Genomic DNA, 25,334 nt, shown 5'->3' with positions numbered 1-25,334 from the left:
GGTGCTACATAGTACTTGAGTACACCGAAGGAGTATACACAAACTGAACGTCTACTTTAAACCCTCATAATTGCCTCTTTGGAAGGAAGGAAAGGAAAGCTAAGATACATGTTAAAGAAAACTGTATACAATATCTTCATATTTTATTAAAAGAAAAATTTGAAGTATGGTTGAGCTTCAAGAACTATTACATCTGAAGTCTTAGAATATGAGTTTTTATTGTTTTATATACTTTGCAGTATCTTCAACTGTCTTAAAACAAACAAATTACTCCATAGCCTCTCAGGAAAGGCTTGTCTCAGCAGCCCTCTCCTCCTCTCCTTGACCATCTTAGGGAAAATGTGGGAAGTTTACAGAGCCAGCCTTCTAGGCTAGTGAATCACAGTAATCAGAAGATGTGGTCTTGAGCTGAGGGGAAACCCGGAAACTATCTGCACCATCCTATAGGAGTCCCAGAACATTCTGAAAAGCCTCTGCACCTTCTTCAAGTCTAAACACACCATGGCAAGAAGCAGAGGAGCCCCAGTCTCCTGACAAGTCCTCAGCAACAAATTTACAGGTTACCGATAGAGACGCAACAGGTATTATGAAGCAAACCTACACCAAAGCTTAAACCCGAAGTCTATTCTTATCTTATTCCCAACTACAAGCTCAGTACAATTACAATCAATGCACCCTTCCTATCTCACCCGTTTCTGCCTCTGATTCTGAATCGTCCTCCTCGTCCTCCTCGCTGGAACAGCTCGACTCGTCCTTCTTGCCTTCTTCCTCCTCATCAGCCTTCTCTTGCTCCAGAGACTCGATGCGAGATGCATTTTTCTCTGTCTCAATAATCAACGTTTCCTTGCTGCGATTTCAAACATGAAAGGTTCAAAAGCATTAACCCGTTCATAACAGTGAGGAAACCTGCTTATAATTTACTCACTTTTTTCTTCTTTATTTAATTAGATATTTTCTTTATTTACATTTCAAATGTTATCCCCTTTCCTAGTTTCCCCTCGGAAAACCCCCCTATCCCCTCCCCCCTTCCCCTGCTCTCCAACTCACCCACTCCCATTCCCAGTCCTGGCCTTTCCTACTTTACTCATTTTTTTAAAATATTTTTATTAGGTATTTTCCTCAATTAAATTTCCAATGCTATCCCAAAAGTCCCCCATAACTCCCCCCCGCTCCCCTACCCACCCATTCCCACTTTTTGGCCCTGGCGTTCCCCTGTACTGGGGCATATAAAGTTTGCGTGTCCACTTTACTCACTTTTTAAAAGCCTTCTGTGGTTGATTGTTTTCCATATTTGCTGTGGACTCGATCAGTGGAGATTTCTTATCCCGCTTCTCACTATGGAGCTTTATCCACAATTATGTAAAGAAACAGGAAGGGTGGCATGAAGTAGCAAAGTACAAAGTACAAGGAGAACAGAGTTTTAAAAAGTGGCATTATAAAAAGATCTAAATTTTGGCTGCAAAGGAAAAGCTTGAAAAACACTTGGCAATTTGTAAACAACACCACAACCCAGTAATTCTAACCAACCAATAAAAAGAGAAGGTTAACTCGTCTAACTTCAGTTCACAAAGAAGTCAGGGCCCACTGTCTACATAAGGTGGGTGTTGCCAGGAACTTATGTAGAATCAGTTTCCTAGTTATGAAGTTCCTTATATGTTTGGGCCTGCTATTATAAACTCAGCTTACTATAACACCACTAAGCATGTTGTCTTAGGAAATTAGAAAAACATGTTATAAATACTCAGATTTTTAGAAAGCAAGACAGAGAAATAGGCAATCAATATTATGAGCGACCACCAGCAGCAGCCCACATTCAAGCCCACTGTCATTTCATTTGATTATGAAGGTAAGAAGTAAGAAACATCAGAACACCGCAAATGCTTGAAATTCAAAGCTATAGAGAATTCATTAATATAAGTATTCTTAGCAGTTAAACATACCAGAGTTTGTTTTTTTTGCAACTCTTCTAGATATCCCAAAATGTCTTCATCTGCTACATCAAAGGCTGTTTGGCCCTAGACAGGAAATGAGAAGTAGCAACAGTAAAAAGTCAATATACCATAAAATGACATCAACAATTCTTACTAATTACACAGCTATCTAGGTAAGTGTGCGTACACTCACACAGTGCTGTTTGTGTAGGTATATATGCATGTGTATGAGTGTGCTCTATCTAACAGACCTGGTCTCTCGTAGGCCTGGAACTCACCAAGTAAGCTAGGCTAGGCCAGTGAACCCAACAGATCCACTTGCCTCTGCGCCCCAGCTCTGGAAATAAAAGCACAGGCTGCCACACTCAGCTTTTATATGAGTTCAGGGAATTAAACTTGGATCATAAGACTAGCAAGGCAAGCACTTCACTGACTTAAGGTATCTCTCCAGCCCCGAGAATCATGTTTGATGGAAGTTAAAAATGATAGACTATACAGGACTCCAAGGACACATGAGAAACGCATGTGAGAATACCTTCCATATACTTTAGGACCAGAATGAGTGCATTGTTTTGAGAATATTAACAGCTGCAACTCCCTTGCTACAATTTAGAAGTAAAATTTCACCATCCTCAAAAGAATAAGCAGATCCTTCTTGTACCATCTTCCCATTCCTCCTAACCCACCTTGTATCTATCTGTATGTTGATCACTTTACATGGATCAAACTGAACAACTCTCTGCTAGATACTCTTTGGGATAGGCTTCTTTTACCTCACATGCTGTGAGATTAATCTCTGTCATGACATGTGTGACTACTTCACTCCCTTTTACTGGAAAACACAATTCCCTGACTCTGCTCATTTTGCTAATGTAAATCATTTGCTTTGGCTTTCCGCCTAACATAAGCACTGCTGCCGAGTAAGAGCAGGATGCTCCTGCAGAGTGGTGACTGCCTAGAGCTCCAGTTCTAAGGGATCTGCTGCCTACACCCAAGCGCACCTGCACTCAACTGCACACACAAATTACAATAATAAAGGCAAATGAAGCCCCATCATGAACAAAACAATTCTGTTTGTGGGCTACTCCCACGTTCAAAGTGGAATAATGTGGTAACTCTAGGATTTGAGACCTTTTAACTTGATTATCTTCTAAAACTTGACTAAAGATGTATGGATACATGAAGGTGTACATGCAGTGTGTGTGTGCATATGCAGCAACCTCAATGCTCAGTTTCAAAATTACTTCAAAGGAACATTTGTCAGTCTACTTTTATTCCCTGTGGTAATAAAATTCCCCATTTCTGCCTTAAAAGCTAAGAATTAAATTGAGTTAAAAAAATCCTGTTATAAAACAACTGATCCAAATTTTAACATAGTATGTACTTTCAATTTTGTATTCCTTGTACAATTCAAAAATTTTAGAAACTCTTCTAACTTAATGCAACTTGTATCTAAAATCATGTTATTACAGACTCAAGATCATGCTCTTAGGGTCAAATAACTCAATTACTCCTTAAAATTTACCAACTCGTACAAATAAAATACCACCCTGAACTTTTGGATTGTAATTACATTTTTGAAGCAAAATAAGAAAGGGTTCTTTTAATAACCAAGGAATTTCTCTTTTAATAGTTAGAAACGGGGTTCCCTTACTAACCTTTCTTTTCATTTTCTCCCTTCATTAATGACTCTACTTTGCAAACAGCAGCTGATAGAGAATGAAAACTCAAGTAAAATGTGGCCCATACACAGAGAAAAATTTCCCATGTAAACTGCACACCTCTACCACCCAGCCACAGGTACCAATCACATAACCACGACTGTCACGCAATCTGTAAGACACTAAGATGTGGAAGGAGACCCTGAACACTGTAACTATCCCCACGGGCCTCTGGCTTCACTACTGGGATGCAAGCACAGGAAAGCAGCTCAGTCATGTAGAGCAGCTGGAAACAACCAAGGACTCGGTGATGAGAGACCGAAAAGTAGGAGCTCGTGTCAAAGCAAAGGAACAGAACAAGCTGCTTGAACATCAGTTCAGTCTACCTACAAATTAGCAAAGCCACAGATCTAGCAAGAACATGGCTTAATTCACCCTCTCTGCAGTTTTTTCTCACCCGTTTTAAATGAATTGCTTTTGCAGACCTAATTCTTCTTTTAGTCTTTGGTGGAAGTACTAGTGAAGTCAGCTGGTACAAAACTGATGATGATTCCCAGTGTTCAGATGGACAGCCTGAGTGTCTAGCTGATAGAGAACGGGGAATATGATCTAGGTCTGTACTGCTGGAGCCTTTAATTTGAGTTCATAGCAAGAAACAATGAGGTCAGGCAGGGTCACAATGGAAAACAAACACCACTGCTCATTAGTGGCAGGAACACTTAAACCTGCACAGCATCAAGCTAATAACATATTCTAATCATTGTGCATTAACAGAAATTCCAATAAGAAAAGTATTATCCTTGATATTAAAGAAGAGATAATAGGTACATTCTTGTAAAGAATTATTTTAATAAGCCAACAAAGCAAAATAAAAGCTTTTATATTTAAAATCAATGTTAAGAGCTAAAATGATAATTTATAGTTTGCCAACAAGTTAAAAAGTTGAGAAAAAATTTCTATTTACTTTTAGAAGATCAACTTCCATGCAGGAGTTTTTATTGATTTTATAGAATTTATACATTTCTATATTAATATTATTTCCACATATCATATATTATATATATTTTTTTTAAAAATCAATGTGTATGGTTTGAACATGTGTAGGCATGTTGGCATGTGTGGAGCCCTAACCTATGTTTCTGACTGTTAGTTAATTCACAGAAATACTCATAGCGCTTTAAGAACATTTACTTTGTTTTCAAAGGATTGGTTAAAAGAGTACTAACAAATGGGACATGTCGAGATGACTCAGAGGTTAAGACCACTGACTGCTCTGATGGGAAACAAGCTCAAATTTCAGAACTCTCATGGTGACTCAACTAGCTACAGCTCCAGTTCCAGAAACTCCAAGTACTTCTTCGGGCCTCCTTGGACTCTGTGCATACATATGTACAGACAAACATGCAGCAGAGCACCCATGCATAGAAAATAAAGGGAATTCTTTAAAAGGCACTAACTAAAGAATGAAATAACATGATAAATTCATATAGTAGGCTTACACAATTGGCTCAAAATGAGTTTTTCTACCTAAATATAAGATATGCCAAGTATGGGGGTTCACCTCTATAATTCTGGCAGTAGAAAGTCTATGGTAGAAGAGAGGTCAGCCTAGACACATAGTGCGTGGAAGATAGTCTTGAGCTATTAGAGAAAACATTTTCTCAAAAAGAAAAAGGTTCTGGAATTGGTGTCACATGCCTTTAGTCCCAGGATTTGGGAAGCAGAGACAGGCAGATCTCCATGAGTTCAAGGCCAGCCTGGTTTACACATTGAGTTCTAGGACAGCCACGTAGAAACCCTATTTAAAGTAGAGGAGGGGGAGACAAACAGATACACCATGACATACTATTTTTTTTTTAATTAGGTATTTTCTTAATTTACATTTCCAGTGCTATCTCAAAAGTCCCCCGTACCACCCCCCCCACCCACTCCCACTTCTTGGCCCTGGCGTTCCCCTGTACTGAGGCATATAAAGTTTGCATGACCAATGGGCCTCTCTCTCCAGTGATGGCCGACTAGGCCATCTTTTGATACATATGCAGCTAGAGACAAGAGCTCCGGGGTACTGGTTAGTTCATATTGTTGTTCCACCTATAGGGTTGCAGATCCCTTTAGCTCCTTGGGTACTTTCTCTAGATTCTCCATTGGGGGCCCTGTGATCCATCCAATAGCTGACTGTGAGCATCCACTTCTGTGTTTGCTATTTTTAAGTCCAATCAGTAAAAATAAAGCAGAATGATTAGCAAGATGGCCCAGGAGTTAATAGTACTGTTGCGGGGGCTGGAGAGATGGCTCAGCGGTTAAGAGCACCGACTGCTCTTGCGAAGGTCCTGAGTTCAAATCCCAGCAACCGCATGGTGGCTCACAACCATCTGTAATGGAATCTGATGCCCTCTTCTGTGTGTCTGAAGAACAGCTACAGTGTACTCACATACATAAAATAAATAACTCTTAAAAAAAAAAAAAAGTAAGTACTGTTGCCTTGCAGAGGCCCTGACTTCTGTTCCCAGCATCCACACGGTGGCTCACAACCATCTCTAACTCCAGTCCAGAAGATCTGACATTTTCTGACCTGTGCAGGCACCAGGCACGTGTGTGGTGTACATGTATACATATATGCAGGCAAAAAATTTATATATATAAAATAAAATGAAAATCTAATAAGAAAAAATTAAGCCAAAAGAAAAAACAGAGAAGACAGTTAACTCACAAAGGAAAGTTATGTAAATATTGAATTCTTTAATAAAAACTTTAAAACTATGATTAAATACAGTACAAAACATTTAGAGTTCTATCTTATGTCTATTATAATGTTTTTAATGTCTTACCTTTTTAAAATAAATTATTTTAGATAAGAGTTTGGATATTTTATAAGAGAAATATTGGTACAGATAAAAATAAACACTGTAGAGAAACAGAAAACTAAAGAAAACCCCTTACAGGGAGGTTTTAAGAAAATCATTCAGTTTCTCGGCGCACATTCCTAAATGTACATACACAATCTCTGGGGAACTGGTGAGAGGGGAACATTAAATAATAGATCCGGAGAGGGTGGGACAAGATAGAACACGTGACACAGTGATCTCAAAGTCATGTATAGAGAGCCATTAACCACATACAAGTTTATGCTGATTAAAGAAACTGCTCTAATACTAATAAGAAAACTCAATGTTATGAAATAAAATGATTTTATTTTCTTGTATCCCAATGCATAATTATGAGTTATACCTAAGAAGAAAATAAATATAGGCCAAAGGCAAAATTAAATTATTTTTCTCCTACAGATTATGTACTAAATATGTCTAAGGAGACCATCAATCCAGCCAGGGAAAGAAAGTATGTTCATAATCAGAAGTTATATATTCTTTTTGGAAAACTATTTCAACCCATTAAAACAAAACAAACAAACAAACAAACAAACAAACAAACAAAAATCAAAAAAGCTCCTACCCCTCCCTTCTAGTGTTCTTTGAAAGTCACTAATAATACTAAATAAACCAATTATCAACACTAGCAATGTGAGTGAATAGGTAGCCTGTTAGGATACTGGAGGAAAGCTGAAATGCAGGCCAGAGTTCAGATGGTAACAGACAGAACACATACTTTAAGCTTTCAATTGTGAGTATGTGAAACCTGTTTACCAATATGGAGTAGGAGAGTAACTAGCATTCCTGGTAAAAGGATATTGTTAGAAAGGGAAAAGTGATCCAAAAAATTTGGTAACTTAATTCTATAGAAATATGATGTATAGCACAGCATGTATTTCTTCCCTCATTTCCTTTATCCAATTATGGATCATAAAGTAAATAATTTACTCATTGAATTTTCTTATAAACGCTGAACCTCAATAATCTCGTCTCACTATCCACTGTCACTTGATCACTGTGTCTGTGTGCAGGCTCTAAGAGTATCTATCTATCATCAGCCAGGTGGGGTCCTGAAAGCCTGTCATTTCAGTACTTGGAAGCTGGAAGCAAGAGAATCAATACAAACCTTAGCTACATATGGAAGGTAAGGTCAGCTTTGTATGAGACCCTGCCTCAAAACCAACCAACCAACCAACCAACAAGTCCAAGCCCTAAAGACTATCAGAAACACCCTGGTACACTGTTCTAGCTTCTACAGACGGCAGCAAGCATTTAGACACACATACTTTCTTAACTTATGTATATCTAAAAATATAGTAGGTATGCAAGAACTCAAATGCTTTGCTCTGTTTTCTCCAGAACAGAACCATAAACAACTCATATGGAAGATAAAACAGCTTAAAAGTTAGTAAGTGAGTTAATGACGGACAGTAGATAGAGATCCCATGATTTATCATCTCTCACGGGCCGCGTTGAAAGTACGTTTAAAAGGCCTACCACTTTGTTGACCGTCTCCATATCACACAGATTGTCCACTAAAATCCGACATGCTTCTTCTTTACCCCAATGAGCTGCAGCATGAAGAGGTGTCCAGCCATCATAATCTTTAATATTAACATCATAGCCTGCCTGTATTAAAAGTCTAAAGAAATTACAGTGAATTAGATAATCATTAAAATCTCGAAATTAACAAACATCATCAGAAGCTTTCTACCATGCAATTTAACCACAATTTGCAGTTTAATTCTTTTGAGACTTCCAATTCCTCCGCCTCTTAATGAATTAACTCGGGCAAGTGGTAAGTAATCTACAGAAGACACTCTTGAGTCATTGCCACAAAAAGGAGGTTTTAATTAATTCCTAATGATCCTAACTTATAGTTTGATATGACACTGATTAATTTTTGTTAGTATCACTTGCAAGTAAAAATTTTCATGGAAAAGCCCAGTTTTAAGCTTAAGCACAATGGATCAATGTATATATAAAGCTTATTTACTGCAAGAGCTATCTTTAGGTGTCCAGATAATATATCATCTCAGGCCAGATGTGGCCTAGAAGTACAGCAGAATCCAAGAGGCGTATTTTGTAAGACTTGGTGACTTTGCACTGGAGGAAATGGTTTATGGAAGCTTGTGAACCTTCATGATCTGCTATCAAAAATTTCAAAAGAAACAGATAATCTGACGGTTAGAAACAAACAAAGCAAGACACGTCTTTCAAGGGCATCGAGTCATATATTTTGCAGCAGTAGAAAGCAGATATCCACATCACTAACAAGCTATAAAATAGGAATAAATTTTAATACAATGCAAAGTTACATAAATCAGCATGCCCTTCTATCTGCATACTGGCACCAACCTTTGTTTCACTCAAAAATTATGTTCTCATAATGAACCTATAAATTGCACATAGCACAGCCCACACACAGGCAAACGATGCTTTACATCAGAAATCTGGAACACTTTTACCTGACTGTCCAAGATGGTGAACTTGAGAAGGTCTTCTTACCTACAGGAGGTGGTAGTGACAGCTAATATATAGTCAGCTCTATGTGTTTACTGTTAAGAAGTGAAGGTTGTGTGTGAATGCTCATATCTGTAATCACTGCACTTATGTGGCAGAGGCAGGATGACTGCTGCCAGCCTGGGTTACAGAGTCAGACTCGGTATAACAAGCCAAACCATGAGGCATAGAAATCAGCCTACTTATTAATAATATCTAGTCACAGCAGTTATTTACAAACCCAGCCTAGTAACAGAGCCATCCTAAGAACTTGCTTTAATAAAAACTATTCTCTAGCATAACTACAGTACTATTGAATCCGTACATTCAGGCTCTGTCTAACTACATGTATTTGGTTGGTTTTGAGACTGTCTTTCTATATCTGACAAGCCAATGATGACCCTGCCTTCAGTTCTGTAGTGGAGGGAATGCAGGGATGTACCACTATGCCAGCTACTTTTATACACAGGATATTGGTACAAAAATAATCTTTATAATAATCCTATACGCTGCTTATACTATTGCCTGGTACCCATCTACAGACTAGTATTTAAAAGCAATGATCTAAAGAACAGGCTAACAAATGTAAACCCAGAGATTTATATTAAAGCAGATCTCCACTATTGTATGCATGATCTGAGATTTTATTAATAGAGCAGAAATAGCACTAGACTATTAGATACTAAAAACATATCCTTATTAGGGACTATGAACTTTAATAATATTAATCTCCTGAGCAACACATACTTGGGAGGATATGTAGAGGGAAGACTTAAGCAGGAGTATACATCTTCTTCAACAAACACATTCTTTACATGTTCTATGAGGACACTTAGGAAAAAAGAAAGAAAACAAACCCAAATGAAAGAAAGAAGAAAGAAAGGACAAGAAGAACACCTCCACTCAAGGAGCATCTACGATGGAAAGAGAGTGAGAAGCTGCAGTCCTGCAGGCAGGTCTATGGAGTTACAACGCTGAAGAGGAGGAAAGGGCACCAAGGTCAGCTGGAAGGAGCCGTGTAGGGGAGGCAGGGAGGGGAAGCGCAAGACTCCACTCTACGCAGTTTATTTGTCCAAGTACCAAACACATGCGAACACAAACACATACTGAGACCCACAGAATACAGGAGGACCTTTTCCCAGGATGAACGTCAATAATTAGCTTTACTTTACCACCTTAACGATACTAGAGATTTTGATAATTCCATGAGATGTTTCATTACAAATCTAATTTTTAAAAATGATACTTATTCTTCACTTGATTGTTATTTCATAATAATCCTAACACTCTTTCTAAAATATAAAAGAAAATTTCTCACGTATGTTTTAATTGCTACAGAGTCTTCCAGGGAAATTGTGTACCATGATTTATTAAGTCATTCTCCTCTTATTACAAACTATGTAGCATACACCTTTATTCTTATGTGTGTAAGAATATCTGTAAGAAAATTACTAGAAGTAGATCTGCTGAGGTAAGGAATAATGGTTATTTGGTTGGTAAGTCACTGTAGTCATATCACTTGTTAATGGAGTTGGGAAAATATGGAAAAGTTTTAGACTAGAAAAAAATAGGTAGGGATAAGAAGACTAATTAAAGCACTTTACCACTAAGAGAGACCTGCATTACTGAAGGTGAAATTAAAATGGCCAGGCAATCTGGGAAGGGTTCCTTAGTTATTTCTATTGAGAGGAAGGCCCATATATAGGCACAAGCGTGCCCATGTGCACACTAACATAAAGGAACTCTGTTGCAAAGAAATTAGCTGATCACTGTACAGTGTCATATAGTCACAGATGTTTATGGATTAAAATTTAATATCATAGTATTAGCAATTTGATTTCTAGTGTTTTTATAATAAAAAAGCAAACGATTTACGTATTGTTTTTATTCTCAATATGGGAGCTGCCAATGACTTGAATAATTATCAGTTAGGTAACATATAATGGTTTGTTGACACTTAAGTCCAGCTTATGAGAAAACTGTAACTAAAACATACAACAGAAATATTCAAAATTTGAGAAAGAACTTTAGAAGCCAAATCAATTCTATTCAAGATCGTCTTCCAAATAGTATCTGCACATATTTTAAGAAAAGGAGTAACAAAATTAAGAAAAATGAAGTATAGAAACTGTAAAAAGTAGGACGTACTTTAACACTTCTGTATAGCCTTTGGCGGCCGCCACGTGGAGTGCTGTGCCCCCGGACTTTGCATGCCGGACGTCACTGATGTGGCCGCTGTTTAACCACTGCCTCGCGTCTCTTAGCATTACGCGCTCCTCCTCTTTCCGAGCCGCTTCTATATCAACACCTTTGGGGGAAAAGCCATATAAACATTATTTTCGTTTTCCTTACTAGAGAATATTCTTCCCAGTTCTACACAGTGAAATAAGATTACCAAAAAATTAATGTTAAAAAAAACCCTAACAAACCATGATTTTAAAAAAAAATAGTTGCTGATTATTTGTTTAATAAAGGAATGTGAAATACAACAGATATTTCATTAGCCTTCTCAGTCAATTATTTAGCATTTGATCCACAATATTATTTTAGTTATGGCTTAGTTTTTTCTTTTTTTGGTTTTTCGAGACAGGGTTTCTCTGTATAGCCCTGGCTGTCCTGGAACTCACTTTGTAGACCAGGCTGTCCTTGAACTCAGAAATCTGCCTGCCTCTACCTCTGGAGTGCATGGCTTGTTTTTTGATACAGGGTCTCACTGTGTAGCCTCTAACAGTCTGTACCTAGCTTTGTAAACCACACTGGCCTTGAATCAAGAGTTATCTTAAATGCTGAGATTAAATGCATGATACCACATCAAGTGTGGTTATGCCTTCTAATTGCTCTAAGCACTTATCAAGGTGCAGCATCCTATGGTCAAAAAAAAAAAGGTTTTGAAGAATTATATATAAATAATTCTCAAACATATATATTTTATCAAATCACACACACACACACACACACACACACACACACACACACACACACATTCTCGCTTGCTCGCGTGAATGCATCGGGCCCTAAACTGCTTTCTCTTTCTCTCTAGACACCTTTTCTTTTTTAGTATAGCATTTTCTTCATACAATCAGTACTGTCTAAGTCACAGAGAAATTCTTTCATTTCAAAGTATTATAAGTACTGTCCTTGGCTAAGGTGATAAAAGCAGGAAAAATACAAAAATGAATAGAATTTTCTCTTTACAATTTTCAAAGAGCTCTATACTTTGAGGGGGAAATTAAATTATTAAAGATAATGGTGAAACTCCTAAATGATCTTATGTTTTCTTAAAGTTTTAATTAATGGTTATTTAATATATGACAGATATTACAATGTATTTATAAGCTATTGTATTCCAGAAGACTGAGCTTATAAAAAGTAGATATATTTCCTTATTTGGTACCTCTACCATCTGGTAGGATATAGGAAATAAGCTTAAACTTGGTAAGCTCAGATAAGCTTAAACAAGCTTGGTAAGAAAATAGTTTCTGAGTGAGTGAATAAATAAATGAGTAAAATATAACAAGCCTTTCATCCCCTTAGCCAGGATCTTTCTCACAGTCCTTATTATGTGCCCACTGTACGGATGTGATCTTGCCATCCACCTCCCCACCCTCCCTCCTTCCCAATCGGATAGGTATTAAGTGCCTATTATGATAGGTCAGGTGCTTTACGAGGAGTGGAAGCTGCTTTTCTAAGGCAGAAAATGTTCTGTCTGTGAAGAAAACTACAACAGGGCAAAGGTGACTGAGATTAATGAGGAGGAGCTGTTTTATTAGCTGGTAAGAAATAGTCTCTAATAAATGACATTAAAGCAAGAAGTAAATCAAGGGATGCCACACCACTCTTTGGAAAAAAGGGAAGAAAGTACTCGGCCTCTGGGGTGGCAATCTACTCAGGAGGCTCTGTTCAGATGGAAGCCAAACTTTCTATAATGAAGACAGTGAGCTGCATGACCCAGTCTATGTTAATTTACAAGTTCACTTAAGCTGAACCGGGGAGGTATGAAATGGCTGGAGGCTACTACTCCAACCAGGAGAGGGTATTTAACTAGGGGGGGAGGAGGAGGAAGAGGAAGAGGAGGAGGAGGAGGGAGAGGAGGAGGAAAGGCAGTGAAGGGTTCATTCTGGTTGCCTCATGGCACAGCAACAGAATCTGCTTTTAGTTTGAACACAGATTTGAATTCAGATACAGAAGAAAAAGATGTCACACATACACAAAATAATAAAATATATTTAAGAAAGAAATTATTTTAATTGGTGCTAGGGCCAAATAAAATAGTGTAGGTTTTACTTTTAAACTAGTGATAGGTTAGTATCATGGCCGTGGGGGAGATTTATTTTGAAAGACCTGGTTCTATTTTAGTCATTTTGTAAGTTAATTTTATATGCACAAGTGTCCTTCTTAATAGAAACCCAGTTAGAGATACAGAAAACCATGAAAAGAAATAATGTAGTGCAACACTGTGCCATGTGCACCTCAAGCTCAGTGGGGAAAGCAGACCAACTGCCCGGAACTAACTTGCTGCTTGCTGCCTGTCTTACATTTCCAGAGTGTCACTGTTTATCCAGCTCCTTGGCAGTCACTGTCCCTTTACTGCACGCCCAGTCTCCATTCATTAGTTAACAGACGCGGAGGTGCCATCTCCTAGACTGTCGTCTGACAGTTCTATCACTAGCTCCCTTTACACTGTACTTTGATCGTTAACTCATTCCTTCCTTCTGTTTCAACACCTCACTACTGCCAAACTGAAATAGCCCAAATCTGATGATTTCCTCTTAAACTGTATCAGTGTGTGACTATCTCCTATGAGACACAGGTACATGTCTGTTAGGTAGCAGATGAAAGCCTTAGGTCTAGACTTGTATTTTTACTTCATGTCTAGTCTCCCTCCTTTACCTCAGTCGGCGTGAACAATCTGGCCTCCAACTAGGTTCCCAGGTGTACCGTGCTCCCTCTAAGCGATTATCTCCTGCACAAATCAGATCCTTATTTCGCTTGCCTAGGAAATGACCACTTCCCAGGATATACCTCTTTTTAGAATCTCTTCTTTTACTAAGTCAAAGCATTCAGATTCATTTAGTGTTCTGAATGAACTCTATGGCTCTATGGCTATCTTTACAAATCGTAACTCCCTTGTTCCTCAGCAATTTCCTCAGAATTGAGAATCCAGGAGGCTGAGGAGATACAATGTCACCAGCAGAAACTTGCATGATTCTCAAGATTCCTGTCCAGTTTTACAGGGGCAAACAGCTGCTGAGGGAAGAGACTGAAAAGTTGTGAGACGCAAGTCCAGGGGGCACACTGCCCCCAAAATCCAGCTTTCTTAATTGTCACCCTTGTTAGGACGGGCTTCTCAGTGACAAAGTGCCCTTGAGTCATTCCTGCTCCTGTTAGCAACCCCTCAGCCATGCTCCTGTTAGCCAGGCCAATAGAAGCTCACTGGCTCACCTGGCTGGCCGGCCACTGTGCAGTTCTTACTTTGCTCTGACAGGGGCTTCCGTTCTGTAGTGAGTAGATATGTGTGTGCTGCATCTCCCTGTGAATCAATTTTTCACTCAACATCCCTTCTGCCTCCAAATCTTGCCAAAACAATCCAAGTTTAAGGTCTGCTGTGGAGGGAACCTTATGCAATATCTTAAGGAAAGACAGGAAAAAAAAAAAAAAACCCTTCCTATGTTTTTATGTATGCGGGTGCTGTGCCTGATTGTCTGTACGTGTACCACCTGTGTGGTAGGTGGCGATGGAAGTCAGAAGAGGGTGATGGAGCCTAAGAACTGGGGTTCCAGATAGTTGGGAGCCACCTCGTGAATACTGGGAACTGAATGCAGGCCTCCGGAAGAACATCCAGTGTTCTTCTTAACCACTGAGCAGTCTGTCCAGATCTCGCTTCCCTTATTCTTAAAAAAATACTTTAAATGTAACTTATGTTTAGGTCATCAACATTTAAACCAAATCTATGAATAAGCCATGCAACTTATGTTAGGAGACCTGTTTGCAAATTTCAGAGCTTTGACAAGCTGACTAGTGATGCTGGGAAAGCCACACTTTCTTTGGCTATCAGTTCAAAAGAATAAGGACTAGAAATGAACCCAGACTGAACTGGGATTCACTAGCTGTAGGGGAAAGCAATGTATGCTATACTTCGGATTCACGACATGAGGTAACCACAGCACCTAACTCACAGGGTTATTCTGAAAGCCACTCGCCAGGTTTTAGACCAGGAATAAACACAAAGGAGTTGGCAAAAGCAACGGCTCTAAAACCCTGATTCTGCTTTTCTTTTATTGCCTTAGCAGTTAAGAGAAACAAAATCTTATCTATGTAACTGGTCCTTCTTCCCTCATCTGTCCAAGTAGAAGATAAATTTAATAGGATATATTAAAGTGATTAGACTAACAGCGGTCACAGCAAGCTAAAGGTAGTGAAGTTACACAAGAATGCAATCAAGTCTCTCAAGCAGAATAAGATAGCTAACATTAAAAAACTGATCTTTGCTGGGTGGTGGTGGTGCACATATTTAATCCCAGTAGTTTGGAGGCACTCTAAATTTGAAGACAGTCAGGACTACACAGAGAAACCCTGTCTCGAAACAAACCAGACCCAACCAACCAACCAACCAACCAACCAACCAACGAACAAAACAACTGACCAAACCAACAAAACAAACCAATCCGATCTGTAAACTTCACTGAAAAAAGAACAAAATCACAGGAAATATGAAGCAGAAATTCTTTTAGCCTGTGTTTAATCATTACTAGTTTTGAGGACAATTTACTTGAGCACTATTATTTACTATTCAAATACAGTAGATTAAGATGGCACAAGGCCTACACTCTGGAGGGTGAGACAGGATCGTACGTATAAGAATGTAACGCCAGACTGGGCTACATACCAAGTGAGATACAGGCCAGCATGAGCTATATAACAAGATCCCATCTTATAGCAATAAGAAGTTCAAGAACTACCTAACAACTTGAGGTGGGACCAGGGAGAGGTTCAGCTGTTAAAGTGGTACTCGGTAATCCTAGGCTGGAAGGGCGGAGACAAATGAGTCCCTCGTTCTTCACAGCCAATCAGCCTAGCTAACCTTTTTGGCCAGCTCAGGTCAACCAAAGACCCTGCCTTAAAAATGACTGACAGTACTGGCAGTAAGTAAGTAAAAAGAATAAAATAAAATTAAAAGAAAGAAATGATTGACAGTGCCTGAGGTGTTACACGTGAGGATATGCATGCGCGTACGTACCCCCCACACATTTAATATCTTTAAGCTTTGTGTATAAGAATTCTGATACCAAGGTAATTTGTGCAAGTTACGGTGGTGTGCATCTATGATGTCATTGCTCAAGAGTCCGAGGGAGAAGAATGCTGAATTTTAGGTCAGCTTGGGATACAGGGCAAGAGACTAGCGGCATGAAGAGAGAATTCAAGAAAGTTTATCTGATAGAGGTATGTTTAAGGTGTTTTATTAGACATTATTAAAACCTAAGATTCCACTATAATTTTGTTTCTTTAGAATCGTTATTTTATATAAACATAGTATTACCATTGTAAGAATAAAATGTGCACCAAAAATTACTTTCTTGGATATATTCTAAATAAAACACAGTATGTCACCATGGCAGAATGTAAACTGTGCACACACATGTGCATGCACATGTACCCATGGAAGCAGCTGCAGTTACCGTAGCTCAGAGATGCCTGGGGTGGGTTAGGGAACAGACTCTGGTTCTCCAGATGAGGACTTTAACCTGCTGAGTCACCTATAGCACCATCAGTTCTGCCTGCACCTTGGCCAGCAACTAAGCTTGAGTTCCCCATCTGTACAATGGGGTTAGCAGGAACTATAAACAAACATCCCAGAGCAGGTGAGGATGAAATGAGAGCATGTGCAGAACGTTCTGCAGCCAACTTCTGCACCAGCAGGGGCTCATGGCTCTGCATGGCCATTGTTAGCTTCGCTGTTCCTTTCCTTTGCCATCTCAGGACTTGTTCCCAGAATTCCTCATACATCTTCCAGCTCTAGAGCCAACCCTGACATCTCTCAGTACCATCAGGGTACCACACACCTTTACCTACATGTCCTGGAGCGTACTACAAACCTAGTGGATGCCAAAGGAAACTGATAATAGTCCCAGCATCAGTTCCACTGCCGAGCCCACTAGCAGTGTCAGTAGTGTTACCAGTTGTCTGTAGTAACTGCTAACAAATGTTAAACAAACACCAACATGAAAAAACTTACTTTATTTAAAGAATTATCACTGTTTGGCTGAAAATAACAGTTTTCCATCTAAATTCTCCTCATGGCAAAATGGACAATGAGGTCATTTTTGCTTGGCTGCATACTGTAGCCCACACATATAATCCCAGTACTCACGAGTCAGAGGAAGGGCTGTGAGCTGAGGCCATTTGGGCTACAAAGTGAGGCCTTCTCTCAAAAAAGCAAAACCAAACCAGAAAGGTTATTTATTACACATCTCTTCATTCAAATTCCTCAGCTTGAGAAAACCGCATGATGGAAATACTCATGCAGAGCACAGACACCTACAGCCTTTCTGTGTGCTCCAGCTTTTGTTTTTGTTTTTTTTTGTTTTTTCAATTTTTTAATCTTTTTTTTTTTAATTTTATTTTTTTGTTTTTTGAGACAGGGTTTTTCCGTGTAGCCCTGGCTGTCCTGGAACTCACTCTGTAGACCAGGCTGTCCTCAAACTCAGAAATCCACCTGCCTCTGCCTCCCAAGTGCAGGGATTAAAGGCATGCACCACCACTGCCTGGCTATTTTTTATTAGATATTTTCTTTACTTACATTTCAAATGTTATCCCCTTTCCTAGTTTCCCCTCCGAAAATCCCCTATCCCCTTCCCTGCTCCCTAACCCATCCACTCCCACTTCTGGCCCTGGCATTCCCCTGTACTGGGACATAAAACCTTCACCAGACCAAGGGCTTCTCCTCCCACTGATGAACAACTAGGCCATCCTCTGCTATATATGCAGCGGAGCCAGAAGTCTCTCCATGTGTTTTCTTTGCTTGGTGGTTTAGTCCCAGGAGCTCTGAGGGTACTGGTTAGTTCATATTGTTGTTCCTCATATGGGGCTGCAAACCCCTTCAGCTCCTTGGGCACTTTCTCTACCTCTTTCATTGGGGACCCAACTTGTAATAAGGACACATGCTCCATTATGTTCAGAGCTGCCTTATTTATAATATCCAGAAGCTGGAAAGAACCCAGATGTTCCTCAACAGAGGAATGGATACAGAAAATGTGGTACTTTTACACAATGGAGTACTACGCAGCTATTAAAAACAATGAATTTATGAAATTCCTAGACAAATGGATGGACCTGGAGGGCATCATCCAGAGTGAGGTAACCCAGTCACAAAAGAACACACATGATATGCACTCACTGATAAGTGGATATTAGCTCAGAAGCTCAGAATACCCAAGATACAATTTGCAAAACACATGACACTCAAGAAGGAAGACCAAAGTGAGAATACTTCAATCCTTCTTAGAAGGAAAACAAAATACCCATGGAGGGAGTTACAGAGACAAAGTTTGGAGCAAAGATGGAAGGAAAGACCATCCAGAGATTGCCCCACCTGAGAATCCATCCCATAAACAACCACTAAACCCAGACACTATGGCAGATGCCAACAAGAGCCTGCTGACTGGAGCCTTATATAGCTGTCTCCTGAGGGGCTTTGCCAGTGCCTGGCAAATACAGAAGTGGATACTCATAATCATCCATTGGACAGAGCACAAGGTCAAGTTTTATAACTAGTTTTCTAATGCATGTTATTTCTTTTGGGCTCTGATTCTACTCCCGGTCTTTAAATTATTTCCTTAGACATGAAATAAGCCTAACATGCTCTTCAACAGATAAACAGAGAATGAAAATGTGGGGTGTATGTGTTTATGTATATATATATATATCCATATATATATATATGGATATATATATATGGATTTTATTTAGCTCTACTGAGGAGTAAAATTAAGAAAATTACAGGAAAATAGGCAGATTTGGAAATTATATTAAGCTTTGAGATATCTCAGATTCAGAAGGGCAAATACTACATGGTGTCTCTCCTATGTGGATCGTAGCCTAAGTTTTACATGTGTACAAGCGTGGTATGTACAGGTATGGGTCATGACATTCCAGGAGGGAGAAAGGCATTTATGGAAGGAGTCTGGGGAAGGTAATGGAATAAAAGACGAGAAGGTGGGAAGTGCAGGAGATGTAAGTGTGTGGGGACTCAAGACAACGTGTATGGGACTGCCTATAGAAGGCATGCTATGAAAGCACTGCTTTGTACTTTACTTCAGGTATATTCCTCAGTTTTAATGGCTGTCCCTTATTTTCAATAATCCAGTAGTCACACAATTTCTCTTATTCTAAGGACCAAGAAGATTCCATTTCCAGAGACTTACCTAGTTTCTATTCCTTTATAATCTTTATCTTCTACTTCCTGATGAAGCATACTTCAGCATAAGCCAACTCTTTAAAACATCCCATATCTTTTCTCAATTATTTAACTTTAGTATAACAGTTTTGATAAAACCTGAATGAGCATTGCCTAAATGTGGAAACCATACAAAGTAATTTTATAAATACATTATTTTAAATTTAAAAAATGTAAATGTTTTATTGTGGCAAAACACACATAGCAAAAGTTCTCTCTTGAACATGGGTCTGTCTTTTGTTTTGCAGTGGTGAGAACAGAGCCTGGAATGTTTGATATACTAAGTGAATACTCTATCCCTGACTGCACTTCCGTTCTCTTTTTGGACTAAAATTATTATTTTTAAATTCAAGCACACCTGACACAAGGCAGACATTTTGTGTAGGACTGAGATAGTTTTAACAGATACACGTTTATGGAGGCATAATCACAGTCAAGCTAAAGGACAATGCTGCTACAGACATGGGGACACACACATTTACCTTTAGGGACTTTCTTTTGTTTTTGGACCTATTTCCAGAAGCAGAATTACAGTATTATATATGTGTTTTAAACCTTCCATCACGAGACACATCATTTTGTATACAGTTCAGTATTCTTAGAAAATCCAGTGGTGTAACTGTTACTAGAATCAAGTCTATAGATAATCCTCATGACACCTGAGGCAGCTCTGTACCCATGAGCAACCATTCCCTTCAACAGAGATACCTCTAACTGTGTATCTCCCTTGTACCTCTCTCCAAACTCACATATTCAACTACCTGAATGTCAAACAGGTGTGCTAAATTAGCATGCTAGTCTGCTGCAGCTTTGAACGTATCAGGCTCCTCCCCACCCTGTGCTCCTTGCTTCCTCCACCAAGAATGCTCTCTTGCCAGATCCTGGCTCATTCTCTACCTGCTATCATATCTCAGGGCAACCCTCCTATATTAGTAGGTGTTTACAGCCATCTTGTTCATATGTACAAGACAACACATCTATCTGGTATGTATTCTGACCTTTTACCTGCTACTCCACTCTAAAGCTATTCTATATATTACTATGGCCCATGTTTTATGATATACACTCATTTTAAAAAGATTATAATAAAGATGGAGAGAGGAATTACTTTTTTTTCAAGTAGAATCTTATACATACAGTTGTTAAAACAACTCTAAAATTTATTTAATTATGACTGTCATGCAATGGCAACAAATACCTTTCCCAGAAATGTCATGGATGATATTCTGAAATAGTTCTGCACGCATTCCCTTTATATTGCTTTTTTTATTACCTTGCCGATTAACCTCATTTTGAAGTAGCTCTTCCATCGCCTCCTCCTCTGCAATATCTAAAGGTGTGTCTCCTTCACTGTTGACAGCTCCTACATGTGCTCCTTGACCAATCAAAAACCTGCAAAATGAAAAGGCTGGTTACAGTAGTATGTCTGAAGTGAAACATGCATCCAATGAATAAAGTTCTTATGTCATGACAGCAACGGCGACAAAAATAAATATACACATTTTTAAATGTATAAAATTATCACAGAAATTTAAAATTTCTACTTCTTAAATTTAGTACACACTTGCTTTACTAATAAAGTGTCAAGTTTTAATATTAGAAAGCCTTCCCAGCACAGACCCATTGGAGTGCTCACCATCACCTCCGCTGAGACTTCCACTTTCCCATTTGTTCTGCTTTTCTAACTGAGCTTCATGCTCCTGTCATCAGTCATATGGGGGGTGGGTTTTATTTTGTTGGGCATTTTCCCTTGAGAGAGTCTTACTATATGACTGACCTTGAACCATGAATCTAGCTTCACCTACCCAGTTACTACAATTCGAAGTATATTCAACTATGATGAAGAAGAGGTTTGATATTTATTAATAAGCAATAATAATTACTGTTAGTAAATAATAATCTGGAGTAGAACTCAGTAAGCTCATAAAAAGTCAGTTGATGCAGACTAATTAAGGGACGTGAAGAAAAGAGGATCACTGCAAGTTCAAGGCCAGCTTGGGCTAAGATGAGACACTGTATTAAAATAATGAAAAAGAACAGAGTTGGCTAGTCAAGAGCTGGTACTGCTCTCATAGAGGACTAGAGTTTGGTTCCTAGCTCCGATTTTAGGAATCTCAAAACCATGTAACTAGGGAGCTCCAAGAGAGCTAATGCTCTCTTCTGGGCTTAAAGGGTACCAGAGCTTAGTATCTACCCCTGTGAAAGAAAAGATTAAAATAAAATAAATACTGATGGCTGGCGAGATGGCTCAAGGCTAAGAACACTATCTGTTCTCCAGAGCAGCCAGGCTTGCTCAATCCCAAGCACCCATCTCCATAGGAACTCTAGTTCTAGGGGAATCAGTGACCTCTTCTGGCCTCCACTCATGTAGTACAAAGATATAAAACAAAGAAAATACCCATATAAATATTTTTTTAGTCTTAAAAAAGAAAAATATATATGTAAGGCTAATTACTATTTTGAAATTTACAGCTGTCACCAAGATAAGCACTACAATGGCACCTAACATGTTAGAACAAACAAACATAACTAGGATAAATCTTGGTTTTCCATTATTTTGGTAAATGGATTCTAATATTTACAACTGTATATTTTATGCAACAAAAACTTATTTTATAGAAAACACAGGAGTCCTTAAACTTGCCAAAGGAATCTAGATGTAAAAAGATTATTATTTTCCTTGTATCAAATGCATACTTCCTAGAATTCTTTATCATTTCCACTCATGTCACCATCCAACTTAAAATTCTGAACAGCTCAACTAGCAAGGATGAATGTCCTCCAATGCTTTACACCCTTGCCTTCTTACACAACCTCATTCTTCTTGCAGCAGACTTTTGCTTTTTTCATATATAAATAGCCCTTTTTTCTGTTTTCAACTAATTTAACTTATTGTTTCTCACTACATATAAATAAATACTCACTAAGTTTTTTTGATAATGTGCTAGGGCCATGAGCATACTAGGTTAGTGTCCTATTTACTCAGGTGCAGTGCCAGGAGCCTTAAAAAAAATACAAGTGTACGTTGGGAGAGGGGAAAACCAGTCGTCTTATACCTTCCACTACTATCATGTTCCTTACCATCCTCCCCTAGATATAACCACTGTCAACAATATGCAAAAATCTTTCAGTACTTTTGTTATGTATCTATGTGTATGAAAACATCTATACACAGCTACTTCTGTAAAACAAAATTAATGAAACTATTCTAAGTGTAAGATCGTGTCTCCACTTAATACTACCCTTTTAATGAACATGCTCTTGAATGGGCACTTGATATTACCATCTTCCCACTATTGCCAACATGGAGATACAATCCCTTGTCTTTGTTTTGATATTTATTCCTAATTATAAAGGAGGCTGAAAGTTGGCATTTGTATTGACCCTTCTGTGAAATGCTCTATTTACATATTTTCCTTGTATTTTTAAGGTCATCAATAATTTTAAAATTATACTATTCTGATATATGTCAGCAATAACAATAAAGATACACTTTCAGAGAGATTTCATTGTAACAAGAGTTAAACTAAGTACACATAGAAATGTAAAACTAAGTGTAATCTCGGAAGCTAAGGCAAGAAGATGGTCAATTCTGGCTAGTCTGGGCTACAGAGCAAAACCTTGTCGTAAAGAAATAAGCAATGTCAACAAACCGTGAAGCTGTGTTAAGTCTTAGGATGATGTGGTATTTAAAGAATAAGTTGAATATTCCTTATCCAAAATGATTGGAATTAGAAGTGGTTTTGAATTACATACTTTGAGAACATTTGCATTATATCTAAGAAGGTATTATGACAATGGACATAAGGCTAAACACAAAATTCATCACTGATTCACAAATCCCGTAGGCAATACTTTAGCATGGCTATACTCAGAGACTTGGACCTGAATGCAAGGTCAGGTAGTGAACTCTGTATCTAGAGAAATGGGGACCAAAGACATTTTCTTAGAGTAACTGAAAAGACCAATCATCCTCTTAAACCTTTTTTTTTTTTTTTTTTTTTGGTTTTTTGAGACAGGGTTCTCTGTATAGCCCTGGCTGTCCTTGAACTCAGAAATCCACCTGCCTCTGCCTCCCAAGTGCTGGGATTAAAGGCGTGCACCACCACTGCCTGGCCCTCTTAAACCTTTATCACACGTATACACATTAACAGCCATAGAAAGAAGAGAAGACTATGTACATGTGGTTAACAGGAACTATGCCTAAGAGGGACATGTAGGAAGGATCCATATTGGTTGCTTTGAGTATTGATGAGGAAAGTTTTTTGTTATACAGGCTTTCTGATATTTATCTTTTAACATGACAGTCAGTGTACCTGATATTTTTAAAGTAAATATATCCCAAACTTTTTAAATGGAAATTCTATAAAGAGATTATATTTGAATTGAGGTACTTTTTTTTTAGTTCCATATCTTTAAAGAATGTAACTGAAAACTAAGAAAGTGTTTTCTTAAATATTGAAAAAAGATGAGTCTAAAGCAAAAAATACGAAGGTAGAGTGAGAAACTGTGTTTTGTTTCAAGATAGCAAGAAACTCAACTTGCTAGGCAAATTTCAATCAAACAAATAAGAATATGTATGTTAAAAATGCTACTGTTGGAGTGTTAGAAGTCACTCAAAGGACATAAAGACTAAAAATAAAGTGGTATAACTGAAGTGTTTGAAGAGTGAGCTTTATGAAACAAAAATTCCCATCAAAACCAAACAGTCAAAGCACACAAACATGCTGGAAGAAAACTAATGAAACTAGTGAAAGTCAAGTTCCACAGCTGCCAGAATCAGTAGGCCCAAGGCTAAGTAAAAAGTCTAGGGTAGGAGGTATATATTCACGCATTCAACACGCTCGCTAAAACTATACAGGATTCTAGACTAGAGCTATCATTTACAACTATAAATACTTACAATGAGCATTAATTTTGATGTCTGATTCAAAAGTTGGCTGGGCAGAGGAAAGTGCTACTCTTTATGTTTTACAGAGTTTGAGTTTGGTTCTCAACTCTAATACCTGTTTGACATTCATTAGTCTCTCTCTCTAAGTCTCTGGTTAGTTTCAGGGTTAGCTATAGTGATCCCAACTCTGTATCCTAAGACAGACTTTTGTAGATATTATCAATGCTGAATCCTAGCAGAGCTAAAGTGAGCCAATGTACAAGATCAAGCTAAGCTGTAACACTCTTCCATACAGAGAACAACAGTGAAAAGTCCTTTCAGATAAAAATAAACCTACGTTTAAAATGTACTGTTTCAATGAGCAAAGAAGACACTGAGTTACTTACAAGGATGACATATAAGACTTGATGAAACCCAGTATGTATATTATAAAACTCTATTCCAACTGCTACTGTACCTCTCATTGGGACCTCAAAGGAGATCAACAAAATCAACTTTCTAAACCTAAATAAACTTAACCTTATTTCCCCCAATTATAAAGGCAAGAGGGAGGCACAATCTTGTTTTGGCTTTAAGTGCAAACTTGAAAAGCCAGACTATCTTGACTCAAACACTAGCTGTCACTTCCTACATGTGACTTCTCTCTGACTTGTTTTCCTTACTTATTAAGTAAATTTTATTAATACAAGGATATTATTATTCATCAGAATCTAAACTTCATAGCTCAGGAAAATAATATAGATTAAGTTACATATTCACAAACTTGAGGCAACATTCTATGACCAAACTCAATAGTATTTATATTCTATAAAAAGCAAATGTACAATTATGTGGAATGAGGAAAGGCTACCCCATTTGTGGCCATGTTATATTATATCCAAGGTCTATACCAAAGTTGTGATTTTTATTTTCCTTGGAATTTCAGGGGTTTGGGACTGTGAACGAGGCAACTATAGGACAGTGAGAATGCATTTTCATGTGATGATAAAGCCAACAGAAATTATGTTAAAGCGTTGAGAATAGGGAAAC

The 25,334-nt window shown here is 38.3% G+C and overlaps 1 protein-coding gene across 11 annotated transcripts in view; it reads right to left on the bottom strand.

Moving 5' to 3' along the window:
• Positions 1–25,334, bottom strand: part of Ppp1r12a (protein phosphatase 1 regulatory subunit 12A) — a 111,062-nt gene that overhangs the window by 38,883 nt on the left and 46,845 nt on the right. For all 11 annotated transcript variants that reach the window (XM_029482711.1, XM_029482710.1, XM_029482715.1 and 8 more), the window contains exons 3-8: positions 20,688–20,806; positions 11,110–11,269; positions 7,957–8,101; positions 1,941–2,015; positions 1,255–1,343; positions 690–847 (exon numbers count right to left, since the gene is read on the bottom strand). In XM_029482711.1, coding sequence (XP_029338571.1) covers positions 690–847; positions 1,255–1,343; positions 1,941–2,015; positions 7,957–8,101; positions 11,110–11,269; positions 20,688–20,806 — 746 coding nt within the window. The remainder of the gene's footprint in view (positions 1–689; positions 848–1,254; positions 1,344–1,940; positions 2,016–7,956; positions 8,102–11,109; positions 11,270–20,687; positions 20,807–25,334) is intronic.

Source organism: Mus caroli, chromosome 10, assembly GCF_900094665.2.
Source record: "Mus caroli chromosome 10, CAROLI_EIJ_v1.1, whole genome shotgun sequence".
Classification (NCBI taxonomy): Eukaryota; Metazoa; Chordata; class Mammalia; order Rodentia; family Muridae; genus Mus; species Mus caroli.
The sequence above is the reverse complement of the archived record's forward strand: the minus strand, read 5'-3'. Positions and strand labels throughout refer to the sequence as shown.